Here is a 13,034-nt window from a genome sequence, read left to right on the forward strand (position 1 = left end):
CAGCGCAAGATCGCAAGGAAAAAGCACCCCTGTCATGAAGCTATTAATGTATATATTATTGGAAAATATTTTTCTTTAAAACTAGAGGTTTACTCTGTGGGTGTGTCTTAATTGGATTAAAGCCAGCTAGTTTGAATGCTTTGGTGTGTACTAGTTTTGATATGTAAGAGAGATAGCATGAATTTGCATTTTTTTCTATAGAGCATTCAAGAAGTGGAGTGAAAACTGATACTTATCTAGCAGATACCAAGCAATATATTGATATTACTAATAAAATTGGTACTAAGAAATGGGTTTTATTGTTAGAAAGGTTTAGTTCAGAGGTCGGTGATACAATGAGAATTTACATTCACTGGGTTGTGCTAGATATAACTTCAGTTTTTTGTGTGTAGAGCGGAGGTAATGTGACATCAAAAGTAGCTGTAAGCCTCCAACTGGCTCCACAGGAACCAAAGTGAAAAGAGCCTCATTTTGAATTCGTCAAATGAAAATGCTTTGCTTGGTGTCTGGTTAAGTCTATGGGTTGCTGTTGCCTTAATGGAGTTTAGTTTGGGAATTTATGATAGTAGTAATTTGTGGAAAGTTATGATAGTAGTAATTTGTAGCCATGTGTATATATATATATATATATATATATATAACCTGTGTAAATCAATAAGATGTTTCATTTAGTTTAATGCAAAACCTTGAGAACTGGTGGTATGATTCCTGAATTTAGAGTTGCATCTTAAACATAATACTTAAAATTATAGGTTATGACAGTTGTTTAAAGTTTCCCGCTGGGATTTTTAAATAACTCAGTTTTACCAATTGCTCGGTCATAACAACCCCCCCTCCCCCAGTGGAAAAAGCTCCGATTTCCGTTCCCAAAACCGAGCTTAGACTTCAGAACATGAAGGTTCCACCTCATGTTACTGGGACAGACTCAGAGAACTGGTATCAGTAACCTGGAGACAGGAGTTCAAATCCTATCACAACAGTTAATTCAACCTGGGATTAAAATGATCTGGTTTCGGACATGGTGACCGTGCAATTACTGTATTGTTTTAAAAGCTAAACCGGTTCACTGGTGTCTTGCAGGGAGGGAATTCTGCTGCCCTTGGCTGTTCCGGACCCGTGCATGACTCCAGACCCACCGCAATGTGTTTGGCTCTTAACTGCTTACTGAAATGACCTGTAGCAAGTCACTCAGCTGCATCAAAGGAACCACCGGCAAGTCCCTTCACCCACATGGACCGAAGCGGTTCAAGGCGGGTGGCTCACCACCACCACCATCGCCTTCTTAACAGTAATCACGGAGAAGCAGTAAACGCTGAACCTGCCAGCAACACCTTGAATGCAGAAAGAAACAGGCTCGGGGTTTCGGGGTTGAACGGCCTACTTCTTTTGCCATGTTCGACCCCAATCGCGCCCCACAATTACCAATCCAACGCATAAATAAGTGACGCCAAATCAACACAATCCACCTTTTGGCTTCTCTCCTTTTTTTTTAAAATAAAATGATATAAATACATCCAAGCACATGCCCTGGTCACCAGGCTCTTAAGAAATGCCCCCAGTGAGAAATTGATGGCAAAATGCTGATGGCGATAAATTCATGCTGCAAAACGGGTCGGATGGAGGGGAGGGGAGGCGTAATTTTAGCTTAACTGGCTGGTCGGGAGTCCTAACAGATCAGGTGGAGTGCCAGTTTTTATGTTTCACCCAGTATTGACTTCAAGGGAGAATCAAATCTGGCCCAAGTTTAAAGCTAGCATGGCCAACACCCCGCCCCACTCGATCACAAAGGTTTCCCAATGGCAAGGTTGGGTTACAATTGCACCCCCCCCCCCCACCCCCCCCCCCCCCCCCCCCGGTAGCTATTAAAGTGCCTGTGGGCATCTCGCCGTTCTCAGGGTTTTTGAAATTCCAGGGAGGCCTGTAATCCAGTCACTATTTTGCCGCTTCTCCTTAGGGAACAATTAGCTGGTCACGAAGCAGCCCCGGGAGCAAGAAAGTCGACCTGGCCCTGGTCGGTTAGACTGAAACACTCCGGGGAACTGCTCCTTTGAAGACCTTCATTGGCAACAGAAAATTAACATGCAGGAATTTCTTTAAAGAAACCAAAGCGCGATGAGCCTTGTCTACGGTTCTCCCCCCCCCCCCCCCCCCCCCCCCCCCCCCCACTATTCTGTGGCTGAAGTGCCGTCTGGCCTCGGGACCTCCTTTCACCAGCACTCCAGAGGGAGGCAGGAGGGGAGAACAAACTGACATTGCAATGGGGAGTGGAGGAGGGAGGGAGCGGATAGGCTGCCGTCAGTCACCGTAGGGGGCAGCTTTAGTCCATCGTTGCCAGTGGCAGAGGGAGGTGGCGTCACAGCTTCTGCATCCTGTGGACGGTGCTGGTACCTTTAGTGTTATCGGAGGCCCATTCGCGCAGTCGGCCTCATGTCAGTGTAGTGATAATCCATGCCTGCCACCGAAGGACTTCCTTGAAGCATGATCGGCACTGAACTGGGGAAACTCTTCCCCCCCCCCCCTGTCGAACAGTGTCCCTACACATTGCTCTCAATAAAGTCAGATTTGTCTGGAGGTTTTGAAACACCCAACAGAAGACATCGGATAAGTGGCCGAGCTGGGGGCAGGTAGCTGCAGGTGCGGTGGAGCCGAAAGGCACTTCTGCTGCTGCTGCTGTTGGATTTGGCTCTAAGATGGTACGCATAAACATGACCGGCAGGCCTCTTGTCATTCCGCTGTCGATGAGCGCCAATCAAGGACTTGTCTGTCGGCCCATGACTGCCCTGACCCATAAACATTCGTCTGGTCGGATCAGTGAGGTGTTCCCAGGAAAGGGCAGCGATGCAGCTCACCCTGGCCTGGAAAGCACCTCTTGACTAACTCTGCCAGTGCTGCTGCTGTCAGATACGGTCCATTTATCGCAGTTGCGCTATTGCCCCACCGTTAACCCGCGGCAGCTCCAAGTTCTTCGGCAGGGATTCTGAATGACGGTGCAGTGGAAGAGGTTCAGGATTGGCGTTGCAGAAAAGGGAGTTGTCGCCTTGGTGGTGGAATGATTGAGGACGGGATATTGTCTCGGGTCAGGAGTCAGTGTGTGTGGGGTGGGGAGGGGTCTGGATCTGTTTTCCACTGGGTCGGTGATTATTCAACACTTGGCTCATGAAACGGGATCGTCAAGCTGGTGAGCAGTGAGAAACAGTGCAAACCACTTTGGCCAACAGCATAGTGAATGTCCAAGGCTCTTAGTCTGTTCACAGGTATTGTTTTCCAAAAGGTTAAATACTTTGTCCAGCAGCCAAACGATGAAAGAGTAACAACAAGGTTGCAGTGGAGACGGGGTATGGCCACTTTGGAGGCCAAGGCAAAAGTACAGGGTTTGCGCGAGGAATTTGTACTTTCTGGCATCACAGGTTAAGAATGAAAAGCTTTCATATTACAGGAAGGTGCTTTCAGATTCCATTTACAGATACAGAAAGTCTACATCCCTTCGTGGGCTCCTGCGGAGTAAGAAATGCACTGGGACGAAAGGGGTAGGTGTCCTCTTATTGCTATTCCCGCCTCCATGGGTTAATCCACACCCACACAGCCTTGACTATGGCAATCAAATCTCTGGCAGGAAGGACACAGCTGCCCCACTTAAGTCAAAGAGCTTCTCCTTACTTCAGAGAGTTCCATCTGTGTTTGAGTTCCAAAGGAACCTCCTACTGCCTCCGCAAACACAAAGTAGGCTTCTTCCAGAGAAACGTGAAGGCTTCTTCTGCATGGATCAAAGTGAATTCACCCCCACTGGTTCCAGGGCAGAGAGAGGTCTGAACTTTTAGGTTTACACCCATCCTCTGATTACTGAACATTGAAAGTCCTAAATTGAAGACTTGATGGTCTTTATCCAGTGCTGAGCGAACAAGGTTCCATTGAAGATAACAATGACCCATAAGCAAGCAAAGCTTATTTTCTCCCGTCAAAAAAAAACGCCCTAAATTTAGTGCTATGTACTTCCACCTGGCTTAAATTGGAAAATGCTCCACCGTCCTCCATGGCCATGGCAACTCACTTTCATCAGCACACGCTATGTCATCTTCAGCCTCAGTGAGCTGCCAGGCTACGTATCGACAATTTACTTCCACAGTCAGAAATCTTCAGTTCCCAAAGGGCCTTTAAAACAAGGTCTTGGCAATCTTCATCCCTTTGGACCTCATCTTCGGGAAGGGGGAACCATGCTCCATTCTCAATTTCGGTGAAGGGTAGCCCTTTCTCCGCAGAATGAAGTCAATGCTGGTGGAACTCATGGCATAGAAGACATTGGCATTATGCGGGATGGTGAACTCTGCAAAGGACACAGAGAAAATACGACTGGCATAAGGTTATGCAACGGCTCGATTTTAAAATTCTCATCCTTGTTCTCAAATCCATTCATGGCCCTGCCGTTCTCAATCTCTGTGATCTCTTCCCACCCTACAGCTTCCCATGATCTCTGCGCTCCATTTCCAGCCTCTGGTATATTCCAGATTTTAATCATTCCACCACTGGTGGCCTTGCTTCAGCTGTCCAAGCCCTAATTCTTAAATTCTCTCCCTAAACCTCTCTCCTTCTCTTTACACCTTTGAGGTGCTACTTATAACCTATATTTTTGATCAAGCTTTTGGTCATGTGATTGAATATCTCCTTGAGTATTGCTGAAAAAAGAGAAACGTCGAAGTTTTTTGTCTTGCACTCATCAGGACACTTTGCAAGAATATCAATATACAGGGAAAACAACAATTTACGCTGTATGAGAAGAGAATGCTGATGGTTGGCAAGTGGATGCTGATTGGTAAAGGCATTGCCATGGAGCATGCACCAATTTATGGTGACTGGCAGTTAACTGCTAAGCATTGTTTGAAATTTAAACAAGGCAGCTTGATTCTGATTCGTCAAGGCATTGCCCTGAGGAATAAGTAAGCAAATGGCTGTCACTTACTTTGTTCAGCTGAAACAGGTGTAATATGTGTCCATGTTTTTTCTGTCTGCAAAGAACAGGGCTCTGTGTATTAATATATGTAGCTTCCAGTACACACAAATGCACCACACTGCAAGCCCAACTGACAATCTTAAATTGGTTGTAAGTGTAATTCTTAGCTCACTGCGGATTGATAGCAAATGTTGTCCAATTGCCGAATCACATCTAATATTGGACACTCTGTTTTGAGTTTTGCAAGCACAGGCTGGTTGGGTACAGTCTGTACCTTGCCCATTGCGAACACCAGCTGGGATATGCTGTTTGATATGATCTGCTAGTCTTTGAGACATACAGTCTACACATCTAGAATCCTACAGGCACTGAAATTCATATACCACATTACTCATTGTGTGATAGGCAGAATGTCTTTTTGGCTTAATGGCAGTATCCTGTTAGTGACAAATATCACTCGTGTTGCTACTGCATAGTAGCAGCATGAAACAGCTAGCTTCACCTGTTGCTCAAATTTTTGAGATACCTTGTCCTTCCAGGGTAATCTGAGGTAGACTGGGCACTTTTCGGGGCCTTAGGCCCATTCATGAATTTGTGTGATATACAGCGTGAAATGATCTGATCAGGGTAGCTATTATCCCATAGGATGTCTTTGATGGGCCCTATTTCAACATCAAGCTTACATGGTGAGCAAATGACTCAAGCCCTATTTACAAGGCTGCCGACAAGAGCAATCTTATAGCATGTGAAACTGTAAGAATCCCAACACGTATATAACCACTGAAGGTAGGCTTGCGGTAAGACTGTGGTAGAGAATCCCCTGGCAGATTTCTCAACTAGTACGTCAAGGAAAGGGAGTTCATTTGACTGCTTCATTTCAAAGGTGAATTTGAGCGCAGGATGGAACCCATTAAGACATGCAAGGAAGTTATTACATGCAGCTGCGGATTTAAATATAGCAAAGGTATCATCTACATATCGGAAATATGCAAGGTTCCATCGAAGACACCTTTCTCATGGATCATGTACTGGAAGCTACATATATTAATACACAGGGCCCTGTTCTTTGCAAACAGAAAGAACATATACACACATTGCACATGTTTCAACTAAACAACATAAGTGACAGCCATTCGTAATGCCTTGACCAATCAGCGTCAAGCTGCCTCGCTTAAATTTCAAACAATACTTGGCAATTAATTGTCTTCCCTTCAATTGGTGCATTTTCCATGGCAATGCCTCTACCAATCAGTGTCCACTTGCCAACCAATCCACACACTCTTCTCATACAGCATGGATTGCTGTTTTTCCCTTATATTGGTATGCTTGCAAAGTGTCCTGATGAGTGCAAGACGAAAAGCTTCTCTTTTTTCGGCAATACTCAAGGAGATATTCGGTCACATGGCCAAAAGCTTGATTGAAGAGATAGTTTATAAGTTGCATTTTAAAGGAGGAAGAAGGATGCCAAACAAGAGCGGAGAATTTCCACTAGTTTTATAAGCACCATTGGCTGGAATGCAGACAAAAAAGACCATAAAAACTCAAGCCTAAGTTATGCCTAGTGTAAATAAAGTTCCCATGATCCTTTACATTGGTTTAAAATTCATAGTGTTGTAAGCTAGACCAGTCAACAAAACTAGCCGGATCAAAGAAGTCACCACGTCTAATTCCACTTCGAGAAGGCTCCTCAACTTGAACTTGGTGCCTTTTTACGTGCACAGGCATGAGTTGACACATTTGAAAAGCTCTTATGTGTTAAAAAACATTAATTTACTGGTAAACTGAGTGGTTACAATGAAATTAGTAAATGGCTCGGTACATTTTTAAAGTCATACTCAATGATTTAAAATCAGGCTACTCAGTTGGTGAACTAAAAACTTTTATTAAAATGGTTAGTATGCTATGAGGGAGATGGATGAGAGAGAGATAATGTCACTGGCCTAGTAAAGGCCCAGGTTAACGCTCTGGGGACATGGGTCCAAATCCCAGCGTGGCAGCTGGTGGCATTTAAATTCAATTAATTAATAATTCTAGAGTTGAAAGCTTGTCTCAGTAATACTGACCATGAAACTATCATTGGTTGTCATAAAAACCCCATCTGGTTCACTAATGCCCTTGAAGGAAGGAAAATCCTGGTCTGGTCAAAATGTGATTCTTAACTGCCTTCCCTCTGAAAAGCAAGCTACTCAGTTCAAGGACAATTGGCAATGGGAAACAAATGCTGCCTTTGCCAGCATCAGCCACATCCCATGAAAGAATAAATAATAAAAAGCATTTTCAGCCATACTGTTAAGACTGTACTGGTTACCCACTCTTAAATATGTGAACGGATATCTTTTAACACTAAGAAGAAATATTAACAATTGCATTCTATTCTGCTGCCTGAGTGCGCAAGTTTGTGGAAGATTTTGTGTGTGTGATTTTGCAAGTACATTTTGGTGGAAACTTGAACGATAACCTAACCAGCACAACTTTAGGCCCAACTTGCGGCCTAATTCCCTATTGCATACAAAGTGGAGTTTCCAACCCATGGTGTCAAACCAACCACTTATTTGCCTTGAGTTCCAACTGACAAGCAGGAGAAAGCTCAAAATAAAGGATTGATTCAGAATATACTGAATTCACCCAAATGCAAGACATAAAGAGCATTAAGAAATTGGAGCTGGAATAGGCCATCTGGAACAGGCCCACTTTGGGCCTGCTCCACCATTCAATAAGATCATGGTTGATCTTCTTCCTCAACTCCTCCTTCCCACACCATCCCTATATCCCTTAATTCCCTTAGTATCCAAAAATCTATCAATCTGAGTCCTGTATATGCTCAATGGCTGAGCATCCAAAACATTCCGGGTGGGAGAATTACAAAAATCTACAAGCCTTTTCCTCATCTCAAATTGCTCCTCATCTCAGTCCTAAATCCCCTTATTCTGATATTATGAACCCCGTAGCTCAAGACTCTCTGGTCAGGCATGGGTTTAATTGGATAGCTCTTTCAAAGAGCAAGCACAGGCATGATGGGTCGAATGGCCCCCTTCTGTGCAGTAAGATTGTACAAATCTCTTCTGAGACATTAACATTTACATTCCCCACCCACCCCCATGCAATTGACCCCGCCAAGACCCATCACCTTTGTCCTCAGAGATGAGCTGCACCAGTTCGTAAGACGTGGCTGCATTGGCATCCTGGTTGTGCTTTTCCACAGCCTTCCCTATGACGGCAGGGGTTTTGTCCTGGCTGGACACCTGTGGAAAGAGGGTGGAGTGTAATTCATTATATTGGACTGGAGTTATGGAAACCTGTAGCCCAGTTCCATAATATTCAATAATGATCCCGAGTAGATTTTAGTTGTTGGGGTTGGGCCGGGGGTGGTGGTGCGGGGGCGGGGAGGTTGGTGGAGACATAATTTGGCTAATGGTGTAGAATATGCAAGTTCAATTTAGCAGCACATTTTACAACCCATCCGATTTACATCCCCATTGAAGTCCATCGAAAGGAGATTGCACATGTTATAAGGGCCAGTCTGATGTCGACTATTATTCACTCTCACCCATAGCTAAAATCAACCTCTTACTTGCATTTGCAGGGACATTGAACTTTATGGGCTGGATTTTTGTATCACACCAGAGGCCGTGCCAGAGGCAAGAGAGCTGAACAATTGGCCACAGAGAGCGGTGTTCTCACCTCCAACCCAATTTGGGAGTGGCAGGTGCGGTGGGTGGCCTGTTACGAGAGTTAAAGGGTCTATTAAAGCTAATATTCTGAAGATGTCAGCAATTTTCCACAACAACACTCAGGATCCAGGATGAAACTGCCCACTTAGTCAGCAGCCCATCCACCACTGCATTCCCTCCTCTGTGGCAAGTGTGTACGATACACAAGTTGCACTGCAGCAACTCACCAAGGCTCCTTCCACAGCACTTACCAAATCCGTGACCTCTACCACCTAGAAGGACAAGGACAGCAGATAGATGGGGACACCACCACCTGCAAGTTCCTCTCCAAGTCACACACCATCCTGATTTGGAAATATATCGCTGTTCCTTCACTGTCACTGGGTCAAAATCCTGAAACTCCCTCCCCAACAGCACTGCGGGTGAACCTACGCCACATGGACTGCAGCGGTTCAAGAAGGCACCTCACCACCACCACCTTCCCAAGGGCAGTTAGGGATGAGCAATAAGTGCTGGCCTTGTCAATGATGCCCACATCCCGAGAATGGACTTTCAAGAAATTTGCCTCACAGGCAAGGACTACCTACCAAAATGCTCTTGTACAAGTTTCCATTGGCGACGTCCAGACGCACACGGATGATTCGGCAGTCAGACTGTGGCGAGCCTATGGGTGCAGACGGGGGCACATATGTGGCGCCACAGGACGCAGACCGCCTGTGCCCTTTGACAAAGGTGGCTGTGGGAGACAAAGTGGAGGGGGAAGGAGGGCAGGTCGGGCTTGGGTCAATCCCGGCAGAGTCCAGGGAGGAGACCGAGGGGAACTTTGTGTGCTGCAAAAAGAGAGAGATAGAGATTGATATCGCATTAACCCCCGTTGCTTGACTCAGTGAAACGATTCTAGTCAGAATAATCACTTCAGCAGTTGTTAATGTCTCAGAAGAGATTCATACAATCTTACAGCACAGAAGGAGGCCATTCGGCCTATCGTGCCTGTGCTTGCTCTTTGAAAGAGCTATCCAATTAAACCCATACCGCTACTTTATCCCCATAAACCTGAAAATCAGTCCTCTTCAAGCTCATTTCCCTTTGAAAGTTGAATTTGATTCCATTGCCCCTTCCGATGGCATGTTACAGATACTAGCAACCCTCTGTGAAGGAATTTTTCCTCATACCTCCTCTTAGTTCTCTTGCCAATTATTTTCAATTTATGGCTCTGGTTACTGACACACTTACCAGAGGAAACTATTTACACTATAAAAACATTTCAAAGATTTGAACATCTCAATTAAATCTTCCCTTAATCTTCTATGCTCCGAGGAGAATTGCCAAAGCTTCTCCTGTCTATCCACATTAACTGAAGTCCCACATTCATGGGGTCATCACTGATAAACCTCCTCTCTATCCTTCCTGAGGTGTGGTGCTCAGAATTGGACACGATACTCCAGCTGAGGCCTAGCCAGGGATTAGAGTTTTACATAATTCCTTGACACGTATCGGTTTGGTGAATCGAGAAGGAAATAACCCAGTGAACTAACCCAACAACACTCAAGAAGCTCAACACCATCCAGGACAAAGCAGCCCATTTGATTGGCACCCCATCCACAATCATTCACTCTCTCCACCACCAAAGCACAGTAGCAGCAGTGTGTACCGTCTACAAGATGCACTGCAAGAAATTACCAAGGCTCCTTAGACAGCACCTTCCAAACCAACAATTGTTATCTTCTAGAAGGACAAGGACAGCAGACACATGAGAATACCATCAACTGCAAGGTCCCCTCTAAGCCACACACCATCCCGATTTGGAAATACATCACCGTTCCTTCCCTGTCGCTAGGTCAAAATCCTTGAACGCCCTCCCCAACAGCACTGTGCGTATATCTATATTCATGGACTGTAGCGGTTAAGAAGGCAGCTCACCACCACCTTCTCAAGGGCAGTTAGGGATGGGCAATAAATGCTGGCCTAGCCAGCGATGCCCACATCCCATGAATAAATTTTTTTTAAAGTCTTCCTATCGACTGGGTGTCAAGTGTTACTGAGTCAGAAGGTTCTGGGTTCAAGAGACTCCAGAGATCCTAGCACAAAATCTAGGCTGACACTCCTGTGTGAAGTCTGTTGGATGAGACATTAAACTGGAGCTCGATCTGACTGCTCTCAGGATGATAAAAATGATCCCATGGTGCTATTACGCAGAACAGCAGAGGGAGTTCTCCACTAGCCAATGTTTATCGATCAGTAAAATGATCCAGTCCATTTAACATTGTTGGGTGTGAGATGTAGCTGTGTGCAAACTGGCTGCTTCATTTACCATATTTAAAAAGGAAAACCTTGCATTTATATAGTGCCATTCACAATCTTTAGGATGCCCTAAAGCACTTCACAGCCAAGGAAGTACTTCTGAAGTGTAGACGGTGCTGCAATGACGGAAACATGCACAGCAAGCTCCCACAAAGAGCAATGTGATACAGATCTGCTTTTTGTGATGTTGATTGAGGGATAAATATTGACCAGGGTATCGGGCTTAACTCCTCTGCTCTTCTTCAAAATAGTGGCCATAGAATCGTTTATGTCCACCGGAGAGGGCATGCAGGGCCTCGGTTTAACATCTCTTCTGAAAGACGGCACCCCTGACAGCGCAGTGCTCCTTCAGTATTGCACTATTCCGTCAGCCTGGGTTTTTGTGGTCATGTGCTGGAGTGGAACTTGCAACTTTCATGCTGAGATGAGAGTGCCATCCACTGAGCCATGGCCAACAACTGCACTTTATTAGTCGTAAAGTGATTTAGAATGAAAGGTGTGCTATAAATGCAAGTCCTTCTTTTTCGGAAAGTGGCAAAATGGTTCTTTTGTTAATCTATAATAGTAAGCGTACAACAGCTTTTGTCTAACTGGACAGTGTGGATCAGTTTAAGGTGGTGACCAGGATGCCTTGGATGCTACAATAAAGGGTTTAAAATATTTAATTCGTCAACTGTTATCCCACAGCGCAGAGCAACAGAGTTTTGCCGAACCCTCTTATCAAAAATAAAGCACTCTACAAGAGGGTGGGGTGAAGGAGGAGGGAAGACAGCAGAGGGTGAGAAAGGAGGGAAGATGGTGGTGGGGATCGGGGGGAAGGCAGGAAGATGGCATGTGATGGGGTAGGTAACATCAGAGGTGGGTGGCCAGGGCAGGGGAGAGCATGGTGGGGGCAGGGGGGGGGGGGGGGGGGGGGGGGGGAGATCTGGAATGCCTGGGAGAAATGAAACATATAAGATCCTGAGGGGACTTGACATAATAGATACCGGGATGATATTTCCACTTGTGGGGACAGACTAGAACTAGGGGACACAGATTAACTGTGAGAGATCTCCCGTTTAAGACTGAGATGAGGAGAATTCTTTTTTTCTCAGAGGTATGTGAAATTCTCTTCCCCAGTGAGCAGTGGGAGCAGGGTCATTGAATTTATTCAAGGCAGAGTTAAACAGATCTTTGATAGACAAGGGAGTCAAGGGGGAGCAGACAGGAAAGTGGAGTTGAGACCACAACCAGATTAGCCATGATTTTATTGAATAGCGGAGCGAGCTCAAAGGGCTGAATGGCCTACTTCTGCTCCTAAGTCTTATGTTCTTATCTGCTAATGGATGGGAGATATGAATTGGAGTTAGGGGAGTGGGTGGCATAGGAAGAGGGAATGGGATAGGGATGATATGAGAGGAATGAAAGGAATGGGATTGGTATGGCATGGGGTGGGGATTTAAAGAACTACTGTTGCAATAAAGATACTAATTTTATCACAAATGATGTTTTGTGGGTCTCTGCTGGTATTATTATGTTAATAAAGTTCAATGTTTAACTGGAGTACCTTTTTTTCAAACACACAACAATGTCAATGTAGTGAGATAATAACCTAGTCTACCCTAGCAGGGTAGCTTAGATGTCTGCATTTACTGTCTGTTATTGTCAATGGATGTTGGGTGGTTGAGGTTAAAATTACCCTCAGTATCGAAACAGAGGGCAAGATTTTCACTCGTTCAAAGCACCAAGTTAAAAGTGGGCTCAACTGTTCCTGAAGTCAGTTAGCTTACTGATTGCTCCTGAAGTAAGAACCCCTGGTTTTAACCAGCCAATCAACATAATTGCCAAGTCAGCTTCACTACTATTCGGTGACAACAGTCCAATTGTTACCAATCCAGAGGGAATGGGTCGAGTTTGGGTGGGATTGTACTCTGTCTGATTTTATTGGCTTTGTAAATTGGGGGTGGGGAAGAGGGTTGGTATAATGGTGGGGTGGGCGGGGGGGGGTGGTGTAAACAGACATCTGACCCTCCTCCCCACTTGACCGACCCCCAATCGGTCAGGTTAAAATTGGGGTTAAGGCCTCTTGCTGCAAATGTTGAAGAACGCTCACACGGTGACTTGGTGATTAGGTGGAT

At 45.3% G+C, this 13,034-nt stretch overlaps 1 protein-coding gene across 11 annotated transcripts in view; it reads right to left on the reverse strand.

Annotated features, from left to right (window-relative positions):
* Positions 1-2,166: 2,166 nt before the first annotated feature.
* LOC121291513 (ral guanine nucleotide dissociation stimulator-like) overlaps positions 2,167-13,034 on the reverse strand; it is a 167,380-nt gene continuing 156,512 nt past the window's right edge. For all 11 annotated transcript variants that reach the window (XM_041212807.1, XM_041212811.1, XM_041212806.1 and 8 more), the window contains 3 exons: positions 9,204-9,446; positions 8,073-8,187; positions 2,167-4,321 (listed from right to left, as the gene is read on the reverse strand). In XM_041212807.1, the coding sequence (XP_041068741.1) occupies positions 4,152-4,321; positions 8,073-8,187; positions 9,204-9,446 (528 nt within the window). In that variant the 3' untranslated portion in view covers positions 2,167-4,151. The remainder of the gene's footprint in view (positions 4,322-8,072; positions 8,188-9,203; positions 9,447-13,034) is intronic.

This window comes from Carcharodon carcharias, chromosome 19 (assembly GCF_017639515.1).
Source record: "Carcharodon carcharias isolate sCarCar2 chromosome 19, sCarCar2.pri, whole genome shotgun sequence".
NCBI lineage: Eukaryota > Metazoa > Chordata > Chondrichthyes > Lamniformes > Lamnidae > Carcharodon > Carcharodon carcharias.